Raw genomic sequence first — 16,159 nt, 5'->3', positions numbered from 1 at the left:
AGAGGAGGAGAGGAGGGTGGGAGAAGCAGGGAAGGAGGATGGGGGCGAGGGAAACGCCACGGGGTAAAGGGGACGCCGGCAGCTCACACCAACTTGACAGTCATCTGACAATACCCAGACCCCGCGCGCTCCGGTTCCCACCGCGGGGCCGCTTTGGGCCCAGGGCAGGAAGACCCGGTCGGATTACTTGTAAGGTGGCCGAAGGGGACCGCTCGCTCACTCGCTCTCTTTCACGCTGCAGACACCGGGCAGCCGCTCGCCGTCCGGCCACGGGAGGACACGGAAGGTGTCCCAGGGAACTCAGGTGACCCCGCCTGCCCCCCACAGAAAGACACGGAAGACGGCTCCTTCCCACTCCTGTCCGCAGCCCGAGAGCGGAGGGGAGCTGCGGTCGCCCGGCGCCCGAGCGGGTGCGAGACGGAGCCGGGCAGCGCGCGGCGGGGAGCGGGGCGGCTCGGGGGCGGGCCGCGCGGGGACGCGAGAGGGAGAGGAGCGGAGCGGTCGTACCTGCTGCGCGCCGGGGCGCCTGCTGCTTCCTCCGCGGCATGATGCTTCTCGGGCGACTGCCGGCGCCGCGCCGCCGCTGCCGGCTCGGGGGCGGGGGGCGGGCGGGGGGGCGCGGGCCGGGCTCAGCCTCCCCCGGGAGCGGCCGCCCGCAGGACGCCGCGCGCCCTGCTCTCCGCGCTCCGCCGCGATCCCCGAACGTGCGGAGGGAAGAGGGAGGGCGGGCGGGAGCAGGAGGAGGAGCGCGGGGGGGCGCTGCCGGCGGATGGGAAGTTTGACAAATCGCTCCAGAGGCCGGGAGGGGGCGGGGACGAGCGGCGGCCCTGCCCCCCCGCCCGCTCCCCAGGCGCGGAGCTGGGGTCCGGGGCGGGGGGCGGGGACAGGCCTGCGGGCGCGGCGCGGGCGCGGCCGGCCGGGCGGGGGTCACGGCACCGGGGGACGCGCGGCGGCCCGGGGCTCGGCGGTGCAGCCTTCGGCCCGCAGCGCGGCGGCAGCGGCGGCGTCGGCACCAGGCAAGCTTAAAGGAAAAGGAGATGGTCGTGTCACCGCGCGCCCGCCCGCGAGGACCCCCGCCCCGCCCCGCCCGGGGGAGGCCGCCCGCCCCCGCCCCCGCCCCGTGCGCGCACGCCGGCCCCGCCGATTCGGCCCCGGGCCGCCCGCCCCCACCCCGCCCGCCCTCCCCGCCCGGCTTCGCCCCCGCCCGGGCGGCACTCCTCTCGCCCGTCGCGCCCACAGCCCCCGGCTCGGGCCCGCGCCCCCCGGGACCCCCTGAGGGAGGCGGCGGCCGCGCGCGGCAGCGGGGGTGGGGGCGCTCTGCGGCCTCGCGCCCCCGGCTCCTCCCCCGGGACCCTCTCCTCCACTTCCCCGATGTTTTTCCCCGGCAAACTTTCCCGGGCCGGTCCCGGGGGGTCGCCGCAGGAGGGGTGCCTGCAAGTTTCCTCTCCAGACGGGGGAGATTGCGGACCCCCGCCCCGGCTCCCCGCGCCCCCAGCCCCGCGCCCGCGCCCCGAGGGCGGCTCGGGGCGGGGAAGGCACTCGTGTCCGCGAAGCAGCCCCCGCCCGGGGCGGCCCCGAGACGGGCACCACGGGGAGCCCGGCCTGCCGGGTCCTGAGCGAAGGACACTGAGCGTTGATCGGGCGACCGGGTCGCCGGGGCGCCGCACGGGCTGCGGGGCGGGCGGCGCGGGCTCACCTCCGGGCGCCGCAGCAGCGGGACGAGCCCCGGGCCGCGGCGGCCGAGCGGCAGCCGGAGCAGGAGCGGCGCGGGCGGCGGCGCATCGATGTGCTGCGGGCTCGATTGCGTCTCCCTGGGCAGCTCGCGGGCCGGGAGCGGGGCGGCCGCGGCGGGGCGGCTCCGGGCGCTGCTGGGCGGCGGGGCGGGGGCCGCGGGGGCCGCGGGGGCCCGAGTCCGGAGGCGGCGCTGCGCCCGGGCCGGGGCGCGCAGCGCGGGGGGCGGGGGCCCGAGCCCGTCCTGGGACCCGCCGCCCGAGGCCCCGGCCGCGCGCCGGCCTCCGCCCCCGCCGCCGCCCTCGTGCTGCCGCTTTGCCCCGCGGAGCCCCCGCTCCGTCTCCCTCCGACCCTCTGTCCCCTTAGTGCTTCTCTGCGACTGTGCCTCAAGTTTGTTCTCAAAGTTCAGCGGCGGCGCTCGCCGCTCTCAGACCCGAGGCCGCGCGCTCACCCTCCGGCGCCGGGGTCCGGGGGGCGGGGGGCGCGGGGGCGCGGGGGCTGGGACGCTGCGGGGCTGGGACGCTGCGGGGCTCGGCGCGGGGCGGCGCGGGGGGGGGCGCGGAGGCCGGAGCCGCGGGCCCCCCAGGCCCGGGAGACGCGGCCGCGGGGCGTGAAACGCTTCTTGCGAACGAGGAAACGGTGAGTTGGCGGAGCCGCCCGCGGCCTCACGGTCCGGTCGCGCCGCCGGGCGCCTCTTTCCTGGAGCCGCGTGGGCGCCGCGCGGGGTCGGCTTCTGCTTCCCCGGGCCGAGCGCCGCGCACCGGAGGCCGGGAGCTGCGCCCGGGTTCGTGCTGCCGCCGCCTCCCTCCCGGCCCCGAGCCGCCGTCCGGCCCCGGCTCCCCGCGCCCCGTCCCCCTGCCGGCCGGACACGCCCGAGCGCCGCGCCGCGCGCGGAGCGACCCGCCCCAACATCTGTCCGTCCCGCCATTGGTTCATCCGTCAGTGTCAGCGAGCGGCACATCGCGGCCACGGCCCGTCACGCACGACGCGGGCTCTGCGGAGGCACACTGCGCCCGCGCCGCCGCGCCTGTCCCCGCTGGGCACGGCCGGAGCCCTCATCTCCACGGTGGACCCCGAGCTGCAGCACCCCGTTCGATGTCGGCACCGCAGACCATCCCGGGGAGGGGGCGCCCTGGCCTGTGGCGCGGGGAGCAGGCGGGCAGCTTCCCACACGCGCTCCAGGCACGGTGTCAACCTGTCGCAGGGGCTTACCCCGCCGCAGCTCGGCCCAGCCGGGGCTGTCGCGGTCGCCAGGCACGTCTTCCCCGGAAAGTCGCGAGCCCAAACTTTGCCAGGCCCCTCCTGGCTGCTGCGCGACAGGGCCTGGCAGTGAGGACTGGGGGGCGAAGGAACGGCAACCCCAGTAAGAATCGCGGCTCGATTTGGGGAGAAGTGGCGCCCAGGTAGCACCGTGGCTCACAGAGCAGAAGGGGCAGGGCCGTGGCTTGGCTGGGCCGGAGCCTGGCCGGTGCTTCCCGACGCCATTCTCCGGGGCGCCGGCCTGGGGTGGCCGCAGTGCCAGCGCCCTCGCGTCTTGCTGCCCCCTCGGCCGCCCACCCCTGCCCGGCCCAGAGCAGACAGCTTCCCGTTTGTCCCTGATCGCGTGGCCAGGCCAGAGGCCCTTCTTGCCACACACACGTCCCGAGAACCAACTGCGCGCGGGACCTCGGTGTCTGCGGGGCGGCTCTCCCTGGCCTCCCACCCGGCTGGATTCCTGCGGCAGAACTCCGGTCCGGGGCCGGTGAGCTGTGCCCGAGAGTCCACGACACCAGTGGGTCGACACCCGTGCGTCTGCTGGTACCGCCACGTTAGAAGGGACCCCAGGGGGGCTGTCGGGCGAGCGCCAGGGTCCGGGCGACCACAGGGGTGCCGGGGCGGCCGCGGCGGCGCTCAGTGGGCTGGTTCCCGCGGGAAGGAGGGCCGGGCCGCCGTGGGTGGTGGGTGCGGGCCTCGCGCACCGCCTCCTACGGCCGCCCCGCTCTCGCGCCAGGTTAGAGGCCCGAGAAGCCGGCGCCTGGCGAGGGCTGCGCTTCTGTGGAAACACACTGCACACTCGTACCCCACGGCGACGAGCCGCAGGCACCTTGGAAAAGCAAAGGCAGCGGTGCGGCCGCACCAGCACCTGCTAATTCTGAGCGCGACTCACCGCAGAGCACCGCCTTGGCCAGTGAGGTGCTCCCCACCCCCCACCCCAGGGGCGCCCGTTTCTGGGAATAATTTTCTAAACCCCTAAAAATCAAAGGAAGAAAAGTGGGCTGAGGGGCAGTGTGGAACAAGAAACCCCGGGCGGCAGTGGCTCATAGAGGCTCCCACTGCGGCTGGTGTTTCACCCCGCACCTGGGTGGTAACGTTTAGGGCCCAGAAAATTCCCAGGGACCCGTGAAAACCACTCCTGAGCTCCAAGGTCGCCTCGGGCCCAGTGGGATCCCTGCTGCTCCGCGCCAGGGCGCTGAGCCCAGGTCCGTAACAGTGCCCCCAAATGCCTCTCCATCAGTGCAGGGGTTCCAAACCTGACTCCAGCTTTCTGAAAGCCAGGAGCCAGAGGCGCCCAGACCCTGGGCCCATCGGGGACCCCAGCGGAGTGCCTGCTCTTGGCTCACCCTAGCCTCCTCGCGGGTCAGGGGAGAGTGGGGAAGGAAAAGGAGGTGGAACTCGGGCATGGTTCGCCACGGTACGGGGCGCCGGGGTGGGGTGCGGCTGTCAGGCTTCCCGCGGGAGTCAGGAAGTTCCCGCCCTCCTGGAGTAGCCCAGGTTGGGTTCAAGGTGCGCTTGAGGGGAGCAGGTGACAGCCCGCCTGTCCGAACTAGGCTGAAATGCGTCCTAATTTGGGATGGCCGGTGAGGGAAACGACTTCAGGGAAAAAGGGCTCTGGAAGCTTCGGGTTGGGTTGGGGTCCTGGGAACCCAGGGGCCTAAGCCCACACCTTGGAAAGGGTTTCTCCGTGCCCCGAGGGAGGCACTACCTGGAGAGACAGGGCACCTAGGTAGGCTGCTAGGGGAGCCTGCACCCCGTTTCAAGGTGTGAGGGCCCCCAGCCTGGCTGTGGGCCTTCTGGGAGCCGGTTCTGCTCAGCGGTGCAGGTGCTCGCCTGCCTGGAGGTCTGGGCCTGGGGTCTGCCCCCCCACACTCGTCCTCCCACCACAGTCTGGCTGGGCAGGAGCGAAGCTGCCTGGGGCCACCTGCACACCTCACCCAGGAACTGGGCCTGGACCTCAGCCTCTGCCCAAGTGCTTAGGGTTTGGACCCTGGGGTCAAGCGCTGGCCAGGCAGTAAACTGTTTGCTAAAAGTACATTTTTTTCTGGTAGCTTTGTTTTATGGAACCAGATATTTTGTCTGTAAATTCTCCCAAAAACTTTTACAGCTTGATGTGAAATAAACCTTGGAAAATCGGGCTGTATATAATGCCACTTGTGTGGGGCCTGTGGGCGCTGCATCGTGGGGCCTCTCTGGTGGGAGCTGGGGTGGGAGGGTCACGTCCTAAGAATAGAAGGAGACCACTCTGGGCCCTGGGTCAAGAACTGACGGTGGTTGTGCAAGTGCCTGCCCCTCCCCCAGGGCTCAGTACCAGGCTCCCTCCCAATTCTTCCCTCCCTCAGCAGGGCTTCCTACTTTGTACATTTCTCGTAGCTCCGGGCACGGAGGTTGGCCCGACTTTGCCAGCTGTGCTCACTGAACGCCATGCCCTCCAGAACCACTTGATTCAAAGGCAAAAAATAAAATAATAAAAAGCCCCCCACTGGCCACGTTGATGCTGGTGGTTGCTGGGTGGGGCCGAGCAAGGCTGCCCCGGCCCTGAACTGGGAGGGGCTGGACGCGCACAGCTGGGGTGGCAGCCGACCTGGTGGAGCCCTGCCCTCCAGGAAGCCGGGCCGCAGGGCCCCCACTCCAGGGCTCACTTTTTTCTAACTCGGGATTTTCAGGCAGTCATAAACATCTTGAAACAAAAACTATACGGCTGACAGGGAGGGAGGGGGGCGGGACCACGGTTTTCCCGGGGGCCCAGGCGCCTGCACACCCATCTCGCTGGGCTCCCCGCGCGGCCTGGAGTTTCCTCTCCCAGCCTCACGTCTCCTCCTCGCGGAGCCCATTTTAGACTCTACTACTCCTCTTTTGTCCGTAATTCTCTTTCATGCTCAATCATTTACCGAACTTTCAAAAAAACTTTTTAAGGAGACCAAAGATTAAATAAAGAAAATACCAAGTCTGTGTGTTGGTCTACAAGGCACCGATGGGCGTGACGTCCGTCTTGGGGGCGCGTCACCCGCAGACACTCTTTTGTCAAACCCCGCACGACGACTTGGCTTGCCGGTGAGCTTCCGAATAACTCCAGCAGCAAGGCGTTTCCCCCCGCTTTGGGTGAAATGGGTTTGGGGGGACCATTTGGGAAGAGCCTAAAAAACAACAACAGACCCAAACCTACACGGACGGGGCTCACGCCCGCTGGCAGCTGCAGGCGACGCCCGTGGGTCCTGCGCCGGCACAGGAGCTGCAGGCTCCCGCGGGCGCTGAGTCCCTGCGTGGGCAGCCCGGTGCCCGGCTGGGCTCAGCTCCTCCAGGGCAGGGAGCTGGGGGACCAGGTCCTCGCACAGCAGACGGCCCGCTTTGCACGCCGGGGACCTTACTGACCAGCCAGGGAATGTGCAAGGAGAGAAAGAATCTCCGTCCCTTTCCGCTCGCCCCTCATTGCTCCTTTCTCTCTGTCGTCATTACGGTGTATGTCTGTCCCTGAATTCCGAAGGGGAAGAGTAAGGGCAGTTCTCAGTAGGACAGATGTAAGCGAGGGGGACACGGGCGGGGACCTCCATCTTTCTCGTTTATCTCTTCAAATTTGGTGCCTGTCACTTGTGTTCCCCAGATGGGAGAGCGGGAGTTCTTGGGGACAGGGTGGTCAGCGGGTCGCATTCTTTGTATGCAGATAGTCTGATCTCGGAAGCTTAGAGGAGACTAAGTCCATGCTCCTCCGCAGTACCGCTCGAGCCTTCCCTCCCTCCCATCGTCTTCCTCCCTCCCTGCCTCCTCTCTCTCTCGTTTCTTGTTGCATTTTGTCTCTTTGTCAGTCCCTCCACCACCCCTACACGAATTCGCAAAGGCTATTAACTTCGGGTCCACCAAATGCTCACCCCAAAGAGGTCTAGTCCTCCTGCAAATGACAAGGCAGGGCCAGCCCCCCAGCGCCCAGGTCCCGAGGGAGCAAAGTAGTTTTAGTTGCTGCCACTTGTTAGGTGGGGGAGGGGAGGTCAGAAACAGGTTGGCGCTTAGTTTAAAATAAAAGAACGTGTGAAGAAGTTTCAAAGCTGTCAATAAAACCCTTTAAGTGGCTTATGATGCAGTGCCTGGAGTTGCAGAGATGGCATTGGTAAATGACTCTAATGCCCAAAGAAAAATATTACAAATGCCTCTGTCTGGGCCACCAATGGGGCGCCGCTCTCCTGCGCGGTGCCGGCTCCTCTCCGGCGCGGAGGGCACTAGCATTTGCATGATAAATTGACCAGACCGCCGGCAGCCAGCGAAATATTCAAATTAGGCAGGGGGTTAGGGGTGGAGTCCCGGGGCGCCCCTCAGTGCCACCTCCCCTCCAGCGCCCTCTGGAGGCAGGACCGCAGGGGCGGCTGCTCTGCCCCAAGGACAACAGGGACAGTTGGGGGGGGGGCCTGGGGGGCCAGGCACTTGCCGTGAAGTGCTGATGGATCACAGACGCAGGTGGTGACACTAAGGAGGGTTTAAGAGCTCCAGCCCCTCCCCCCCAACTGGCTTCCCTGGGTTCTCCCAGCCAACCTAGCACAGAGTTACAACTGTGTCTGCTCCCGTGACACATCCCGGAACCATGGCCACCCGCCCCAAAGCCCCCCAGTAATGATGAATTCTAGAGCTGACCAATCCACCTGCCCCGAGCAGAGAGGACTGTGCTCCCAGGCGGGCGCCACAGTCCAGGGTTCTAGGAGTGGGGATGAGGTCGGGGACCCCAAGGCCTGTGCCTGTGCCTGTGCCTGCCTGGGGCTGCCAACCTTGGCGCAGCTGTGGGAGCCTTGCCCCTGGGAAAAGCCTGAGCAGACAGAGCTCCTGCCCTGGAAATACCTTAAGGCTGGGGCTCCCAAGTGTGCAAAGGTGTGCAGGCAAGGACGTGCGTATGACACAGCTACTGATGTAGATACCCAGCCAGGAAAGGTGTGGAAATAAGCGCCTGCACACAAAGAAGCAGTCAGCTCTGAAAAGACGCTGACCTCTGGCAGCACAGGAAAGGGGTCTCCACGGGTGAGCTGAGCTCGGGACTCAGTGGGGACTCTGCCAAGGACCAGTGGATGTGTCTGTCCACCCCGCCCCCCTGTGGTCATCTGGTACCAGGTATCCTGGGGCCGCCCTGACCCCGCAGACTTAAAGGACACTGAGCACTTAGACGGGTTGTCTTTTTCTGCTGTAGAGTGGGAAGACTGTGTTTTCAAGTAGGACTTGAGTCAGGTCCGGCTGACACCGGGGGGAGTGCTTGAGCCCCTCCTCTTCCGAGCCACCAGGCTGTGCAGGGGTCAGGCTTCCACCCAGTCCTGCTCTCTCAGTAAGTCAGTCCCCACAGCCATCCTCGGAGCTCATCACAGGGGAGCCCAGGTGTGGGGGAATCTCAGCATGTGGCCCCAAGCTGGCAAAATAACCCCTTGGAAACACAAATCCTAGGTGTTGGGCACGAACTTGAGAGAGTCGGTTTTGATTGTGATCACCTTACAGATACTGTCAACACCTTCGAAATATGTCGCTCAAAGAGGGACTTACTTAGTTCATAAGAAGCCTTTTGCATCAATTAGGTTTCTCAGGAATGTTTGGCTGAAGAGAAGGGCCTTGCTGGCGATGCACTTGGAAAACCGCTGCTGACAGGGTCAGTTCAGGTACAAAGGGGCCCGTGCTTATCCAGACACTCTTCAGTCCCCGCTGACTTGCGTGGCCAGCACCCACCAGAAGAAGTTCCCACCAGAAGGCCGTGGCCTGGAGGCAGCGTGGGTCTGGGAAGGGAGCCCTGCTTGGCAGGGAGGCACCCCCCGACCCTCCTCCTTCTCCACGCCCTCCCTCCTGCGCAGGGCTCACTGCCCGCCAAGAAAATGAGCCTTGAAAATGGATCAGAGTCATCGTCCAACAATGCAACGTGTCAAGGAGCCACTCGTGTCTCAGATGTCCAGCAAACGCAAGCTGCTCTGTCTCTGAGGACAGCCGCCCCATCTGAGACGCATCCAGACTCAACAAGGGGAAGCCTAAGGGGAGACAGGCGGGGAGCCCATTTCTCTTAGGGGAGGGAGCCCATCAGCACCGCTGGAGGGTCAAGCTCGCAGAGGTCTGCTCTGGACATGCGCATACCCTGGGCCTACCACAGGGCACTGCGAGCTCTGAGCTACCACACAGGCTGCAGGTGGCCCTAACCCCCTGGGGCCTGGAGCAGACTGCCCCGCTCTCTGAGCCTCATTTCTGTCGTCTCTGAGCTGGGCAGGGCCTCCCCATCTTAAGCATTGAGCAGGGACTCCGGGAGGAAAATTTTATCAAGTTAGAGATGACTTTTGAAGCCTCTGCTTCTTCGGGCCCCATGCTGGGAGGTTTCCCTCAGACCAGGGTTTGAGAGAGGGCCTGTCACCTGTGGTGTGGTCCTGGGCCAGCCCCTGGAGAGCACCTGTCCCAGGTACGGGGGGGCTGCCCTGAGATGGTGGTCTTTGGTGAAGAGCCTGCCACACAGCAGTTGTGCAATAACAATGAATCCCCAGCCCCGGCTCCTGGAAGACAAAGGCTTCTGAATGGCTGAGGTGGCTGCAAGCAGTGATGGGAGTGGGGCCCAGGAAACGGAAGGCAGGGCAGGCACAGGCCTCCTGCCTTTAGAAAGAGTGGGCATTTGCAGGGCCAGCAGGCATACTTCTCAGGCCTTTCTGGGAGCTAATTAAAGGAAGGGGTACGGTGAGGAGCCTCACTGATATTTCTGTTTTCCCTGTTAGTAGCGACTGGAATTTGCACCATCCAGGTCAGATGGAAACTAGAAGCCTGGAATATCTGACACTCGCATTGATTTGCTCTCTTTGCCATAGCTCCTTGTGAGAGGAAGAAATGTGCCTTCAAAATTGCAATTAGGAAGCAGCCTGCTAGGGGTTCCTTGAATGAGTGCTGGGCTGTGCTGGGCACAGGCCTGCTGTGTCACCCCCGAGGAGGCCGGCCCCCCAGGCTGGACCCCATCCCGCCACACTGCCCTCTCATTTGGGTCCAGTCTTTGAAAGGAAGGCAATTTTCCCAATGTTTTAAAAGTATTAACTTCCTTTCAAACATTCTTTAACCTTTAATGTTTTCTAACTTGATGAAAAGGTCATTTTGTTCTAAGGGTGCTGCTGTTCCATAATTGTTCAGCTTTCTGGGCGAATTCCACCCAAATCCTGAGTTCTTTAATGGGACCCCAACCAACACACACATGCCATCGAGGGGAGTCCCATCCCAGGTGCGTCTATGTAAATGTATGTCGTGTGTGTGCACGGCCTCACAGGCACCTGAGTGACGTGACGTCTCCAGCATTCTCACAGAGTGCCTTCTTTAGAGGGAGATATCAATAAAAGTTACTGTTCTGAGTGATAAGTTTTGCGAAACAGTTGCTGTTAATCATTTACTATGCACTGTACATGCTCGTGATTTTTTAAAAACGGTTTAGTCGATTTCTAAGTTAACATGTTACTGCTGCCCCTACAATAAATAGCTGCAGAAGCCTCGGCGAGTGGACGTGCCTTTCTGTCTGTCTTCTTACAGTGTCAGCCTCTTAGCTGTCATGGAAACAGACATCTAAGCCTGTTAGATTCATATTGAAAATAGACTAATAGGCTCCAATATGAGCATGAAGAGCTTTTCTACTGGAAACCGCGTGAAGTTTCTGGGGCGGGGGGGGGGGGGACCCGCAGTGGATCTCACTCGGGTGTGGTATGCTGTCTTCTGGCTGTGATGACTGAATATTTAAAACAGAAGGTCCCCAGCCTCTGAGGACCAGTGGTGGGGCACAGCTCGCCTTACGCTATTCCAGACCCCCAGAAGGGACACCTCTGATCTACACTGAATGAGTCAGTGTAAGAGTACTGTACGACGTGACATTCAGGAAACTCAAGAGAGGAACTGATACTTTTTAAAGGACACAGATTTACTTAAACACATACACTTTTCCAAGGCCTATGGCTGGAGTATGTGGTTATGAAGTGACCAAAGCTCTGACTGTCTGGGGCCATGGATCCCGGCCTCCACTTCCAAGAGGGGACACAGAGCAGGGTCACGTCCTGCCCCCAACACCACCCCGTGAGCTGGGGGCAGGCCTGTCAGTCACAGTGGCAGAAATGAGGCCACAGCACTGGGCACGTTATAGTCACAGGTCCTACTATGGGGCTCCCATAGTCCCACACCTTCTCTGCTTCCATTTCTGAGGCCCCTTCACATGTCAAATGTCCTGACAATATGTTTCACAACTTGGCCATACAGCCTTTTACAAGAAAACAGAAAGGACCAGCTAATTATATCACTCAGCACTCTACTGCAAACATATATTTTTAATAAAACACTTTCATAACCGGAATAGTCCCTTGAGGGGCAAATCCTCCTTTACAAGAAGTCTCCCAAAGAGAGTTAAAGACAAGATACCGTATGAAGAGCAGAGACAAAGAGAGCCGCCGGGAAGTGCTTTCAGAGAGCCTGTGAAAGACACACTTATTCTGAGGTTGAAATGCAGGTGTTCAAAGGTGAAAACTTTTATCTCAAATGTCTCAGAATTCTTTCCTGTATTTTGATCATCTATATCTCCTCTCTTTGATTATTCCCACAACGCCTGTCTTCCTCAGTCTGGTATACTTCATACGTACAATATTTAAATAAACAAGTGATTTTCTGCATGTGCACTTCATCTCCCACTGGTGCCACTCCCCTCGTCTGGCTTTGGGACTCACCCCTCCCCATGGTGACCGGCTGTGCAGAGCTGGGCACAGGCTTGTTAGCATTCACGGATCAGAGCCATCCCAGCGATAGCTAACGTTCAGTGGGGTTCACTGCAGCCAGACAAGCAACACGCTAAGAGGGCTAGGGGCCTCATCTAGTGTGCACAACACTTGTGAAATGTAGGTGTTCTTACCTCATTTCACAGGTGAGGAACGTGAGACCTGGCGAGGTGAAAGAACTCTTTAAGGATTACATGGCTATTAGAAGGGGCAGCACTTGAACTTGCACTCGGGTCTGTGGGCCCGAGCTCAGCCCCGACACTCCCACCCCAAGGCTCACGGACGCCACGAGCCACAGAACTTGTGCCTCTCCCCTTGGCACCCGCTGTGCAGTACAGACCCTGCTTTTGCTGCGCAGTCCCATGTCAGGGCAGGGTCCTGGCAGGGAAGAGAGCACACTCAGGTCAGGATTCTTCAGGGAGGATTTCCTAAAAGGGGCTCTGGTGAAGGTGAAGGGAAAGGGGACTGGAGCACAGAGAAGGTGCCCGAAGTGGCACAGCCCCGAAGACCGGCGGCAAGAGGATAACAGCTGGTTCCTGGAAGCCAGAAGGAGGTGCTAAGGGGCACCCTCAGCTGTGTCCATCAGAAGACACACAGGGAGGTGACCGGGGATGGCACACTCGGACCCCCGGTCTTGTCTTTCTCTACTCTCCTGACGGCCCTGCCCTTGGGACAAAGCCCACCAGAAGCTAGTTGGCAAAGGTCATCCATTGAAACAGTCATCCAGGTAGCCTCTGGGGCCCGGAAGGGAAGGAGCGGAGTCCTGCCCAGGTGCGGTGCACTCTGGCAGGGCACCCAGCCCGTGCCAGCCCCGTGGGCCTACAGGACGGGAGGGGCCCACGCTGCAGCTGCTGCCCTCAGGGGGAGTCTGTGGGCCATGGAGCAGACTCAGTGACCCAGCAGGTCCCAGCTGCCGAGGGTTCACTTTCAGAAAGAAAGCTTGGGGTTTGCCTGAGCACCCGCTTACAACACAGGCAAACTCCTGAGAACAGCCCTTTTCACCTGAGACGAGACAGGTATAATGCTCTTTTATCGCAAGCAGATTAAACACAATTTAACTGAAAGAAAAAGAAAGGAGAAGGAGAAGTCACTCATGATCCCTGGTATGTGTGACACCACAGTGGTGGCCCCGGGGATCCTGGACCCACAGTGACAGTGTCCGCAGCGTGATTCTGAAGCGCGGCTAAGCACTGTCCCAGCGTTTGGCCACGTTGGAATAAAATCTTTGGTAAGCAGAGTTTCTGACGGCCGCACGACGCTCTGTGGTGTAGATGAGCAGAGTTACCTGCTTCTACTGCTTAGATGTTTAGGTTGTTTTCTGTTTTTCATTCTTACTATATAATGACATAATTGGTAATTTTGTGTAGGAAGAATTTTCTCATGTTTCAGATTATTTCTTCAGGATGACATCCAGAAAACGAAATTACTGGGTCCAAGCTACAGTCCTTCGTCGGAGTAGGTGGTGAGGGGCTAGTGCCCTGCCAGTAGTGCACCCACGTGAAGGCCCTTGACCCTTATTCTTCCAAGGAATTTCCTCTAGGCCGGCTCTGGAATATGACACAAGCCACACATGCAGTTCTAAACTGTATTGTAGCCACATTTTAAAAGAGAAAAAAAAATCCCACTTGAAATTAAATCTAATAATATATTTTATTTAACCAGTTATATCAAAAATGGTCATTTCAACATGCAATCAATATAAAAGTGACTAATGACGTACTTTACATTCTTCGCTCATGTAGACCTTTGAAGCCTGGTGTGTAGTTTACACTGACCACATGTCTCGGTTTGGCCCAGCCCCTCTCAAGGCTCAGTAACCGCACAGCTGGCTAACAGCTTCTGGACTGGGCAGCGAGGGTCCAGGGCAGGACACTGACGGTTTGCCACTGGCCTATCTTCACCTGGTCCCCCGTCCAGCCACCTTGTCATGCCTCCCTGAACCCCCGACCCCCAGCCCTTGGGCTGAGTGGATCGGGGGGTCGCGTGTAGTGTGACTTCCGTAGCTGGGTATTTTTAGCAGCCGTCCCCGTTCCTGCCTTGCTGATAACAAATCACAGCCTCCCCTCCACTCCCAGTGGTTCTGAACTCATTCATTCAGAAAGATGTACTGAGCACTTCCTACACGTTAAGCCCTGTGCCCGAGCCAAGGGATACAGGTGAGCAAACAGACTTTTCTCGTGAGTTAATTAACAGGACTTGTCATGTTCTTAGGGTCTAGTGGGGAGACAGACTTTAATCAAATAATTGCACAAGTATGTAATTTCACACTGTGATCACTGCTGTGGAGGGAACGGACATTGAAAAAAATGCTAACCCCTGGGGCACGGCCTGGGTGGCTTATCCCTGGAGATGTCTGATGAAGGTTGTCCTGTCCCTGGCCAGGCAGTCTCGGCGAACACTGCGGTGATACATGAGAGTTGAATGACAAATTCTCAAGGTCCCAACATCCATCAGCTGCGTTTGGAAAGTTTCTAGGATGACAGCAACTCACTGATTCCTATGCCAGTGACCCTGTTCATCTAGTCGTGTTTGTTCTCTCCAAAAATTCTGGACGCCAGCAGGAATATGAATCATGAGGAAGCAGAAAACTACCCATTCACTCACTCATTCATTCATTCATTCATTCATTCATTCATCAGTTCTTGTTGAGTACTCTTTGGGATGTCAGGCATTGCTCTGGACATCCAGACAAACAAAGCCAGCATTCTCTTTGGCCAGACTATACTGCCAACTGGACACACATTCTCAGAGAAGATAACAATTGAAAGAAGAGGAAAAATCAATGCTAACAGGACTCCTTTTCTGGCCCCTAAAACGCGTTCGTCCACCATGGCCGGTGCTTTGAGCCTGCAACTGGGCTGGGGAGTGTGAGTCCTGGACGGACGCAATCTCGCAAGCCCCTAAGATCTGGTCAAATCAATAAATGAGAGGCAGCAATAAAGCCTCCGGGGGGCAGGGGGAGCTGGATTCAGGGGCAGAGTGGACCCGTCCTCTTCTACCCCCAGGAATAGGACGGGTCCCTCCCTTCAGCCTGAAGCCCCTGGGGACAGACTAATTTCAGCTGCGTTTGATATAACCTATACATCACTGTCTTCTCGACCAGCTCTCAAATTAAACTCTGATGGATAAAGTTAAACAAAAATGAGATAAAAACTGGCAGAGGTTGAAGAGGGTCACAGTAGTGAAAACACAGGTGGACTATTGCCCTTTCTGATTTATGTTACTCTGCACACTCCGAAAAAGAAAATTCTAAGCCTCCCTGAGACATTCTCATTGAGAAACTAATTGTTTTCAATGGACTCTGAGGTTTCTCAACTGGGGGCGGGCAGCTATTATTTCCAGTGGAGACACCACAGCTAGACTCAGAAGTGGACTGTGGTGACAGGGAAACGCTGCAAAATTAGTGTCCTTAGGTGGCAGCAGGCGGGGCCCGTGACGCGGGCCCCAGACCAAGGGGTCTGCTCTGCCTTATTTTCCTACTTAATCCTCACAAGCCCCCGAGAGGTGCAGCACACAGAAATTGTCACCCTCCTTTCATAGCTAAGGAAATGGAGGCTTACGGAATTGCATCCATCCATAAACAGTGTCACGCCCAGTGCACGCCGGGCACAGATGTGAACGGGTCCTGCAGGCCACACCGTGCAGTGTGACAAAGCCATCAAGTGAAGCGGCGAGAAGTGAAGTATGGTTTCAAGCACAGTGGATCGCATGAAGGAAATGGAGTGGGATAAAGGGACAGTGAGATGGGCGTGGAAGCCAACGCACGCGTAAATGGAGGGACGGACGTGACCAGACTCACATTTTTAAAACATCACCAGGGCAGCTATGTGAAGACTTATCGGAGAGGGCCAGGGCGAGAGCAGGAGGCCAGTCAGCAGCAGTGACAACTGTCTAGGCAAGAAAACATTGGTGCTTGGCCAGGGTGCTGGGTGGCGGTGGGGTTAAGAGCCAAGATCGGGTTTGAAAGTGCAGGCATCTGAAAGGGTCTGTGGCTTCTCGTCCAGCACCCTTTCCACAGCACAGCACCGCCTGCCGTGAACCCCGACCCCATGTACCCGAATCCCGGTGGGGAGTGAGGACACGGGCTGGAGAGGAGGCCACTGGCCCAGGGGTGTGTGTGAGTGTGTGTGCGCGTCTGTGTGTGGGGGGTGAGTGCTCATACACATTGCCATCTCCGGGCTTAGTTTTCCAATTAATTGGGAGCTTTGCTCCCAGCGCGCGGACCTCCGTTCCTTTTCAGAGCCTGTAGTCTGGCTTTGTCTCTTCTACACTAATGAAACCACTGCCCTCAAGGGTATCGTCACCTTCTATGCTGCCCAACCCATGACCCAGCATCAGAGCTGTTCCAGGACCGACTGACCGGACACACAAGTTTTCTGACACAGTGCTGTCTGCGTGGGTACTGGACGCCACCTTCCCGGCACTCTGGGATGGACGTCCACGCACATGCC

At 60.0% G+C, this 16,159-nt stretch overlaps 1 protein-coding gene across 1 annotated transcript in view; it reads right to left on the bottom strand.

Annotated features, from left to right (window-relative positions):
• The window catches only part of TSHZ3 (teashirt zinc finger homeobox 3), a 66,376-nt gene extending 65,633 nt beyond the window's left edge, over positions 1–743 (bottom strand). Inside the window, exon 1 of the mRNA XM_081030492.1 lies at positions 508–743. Coding sequence (XP_080886618.1) covers positions 508–547 — 40 coding nt within the window. The 5' untranslated portion in view covers positions 548–743. The remainder of the gene's footprint in view (positions 1–507) is intronic.
• Between the last annotated feature and the right edge of the window lie 15,416 nt (positions 744–16,159).

This window comes from Rhinolophus hipposideros, assembly GCF_964194185.1.
Source record: "Rhinolophus hipposideros genome assembly, chromosome: 21".
In the NCBI taxonomy this organism is placed as follows: domain Eukaryota; kingdom Metazoa; phylum Chordata; class Mammalia; order Chiroptera; family Rhinolophidae; genus Rhinolophus; species Rhinolophus hipposideros.
Note: the sequence above shows the minus strand (reverse complement) of the source record. Positions and strands in the feature narration are given on the sequence as shown.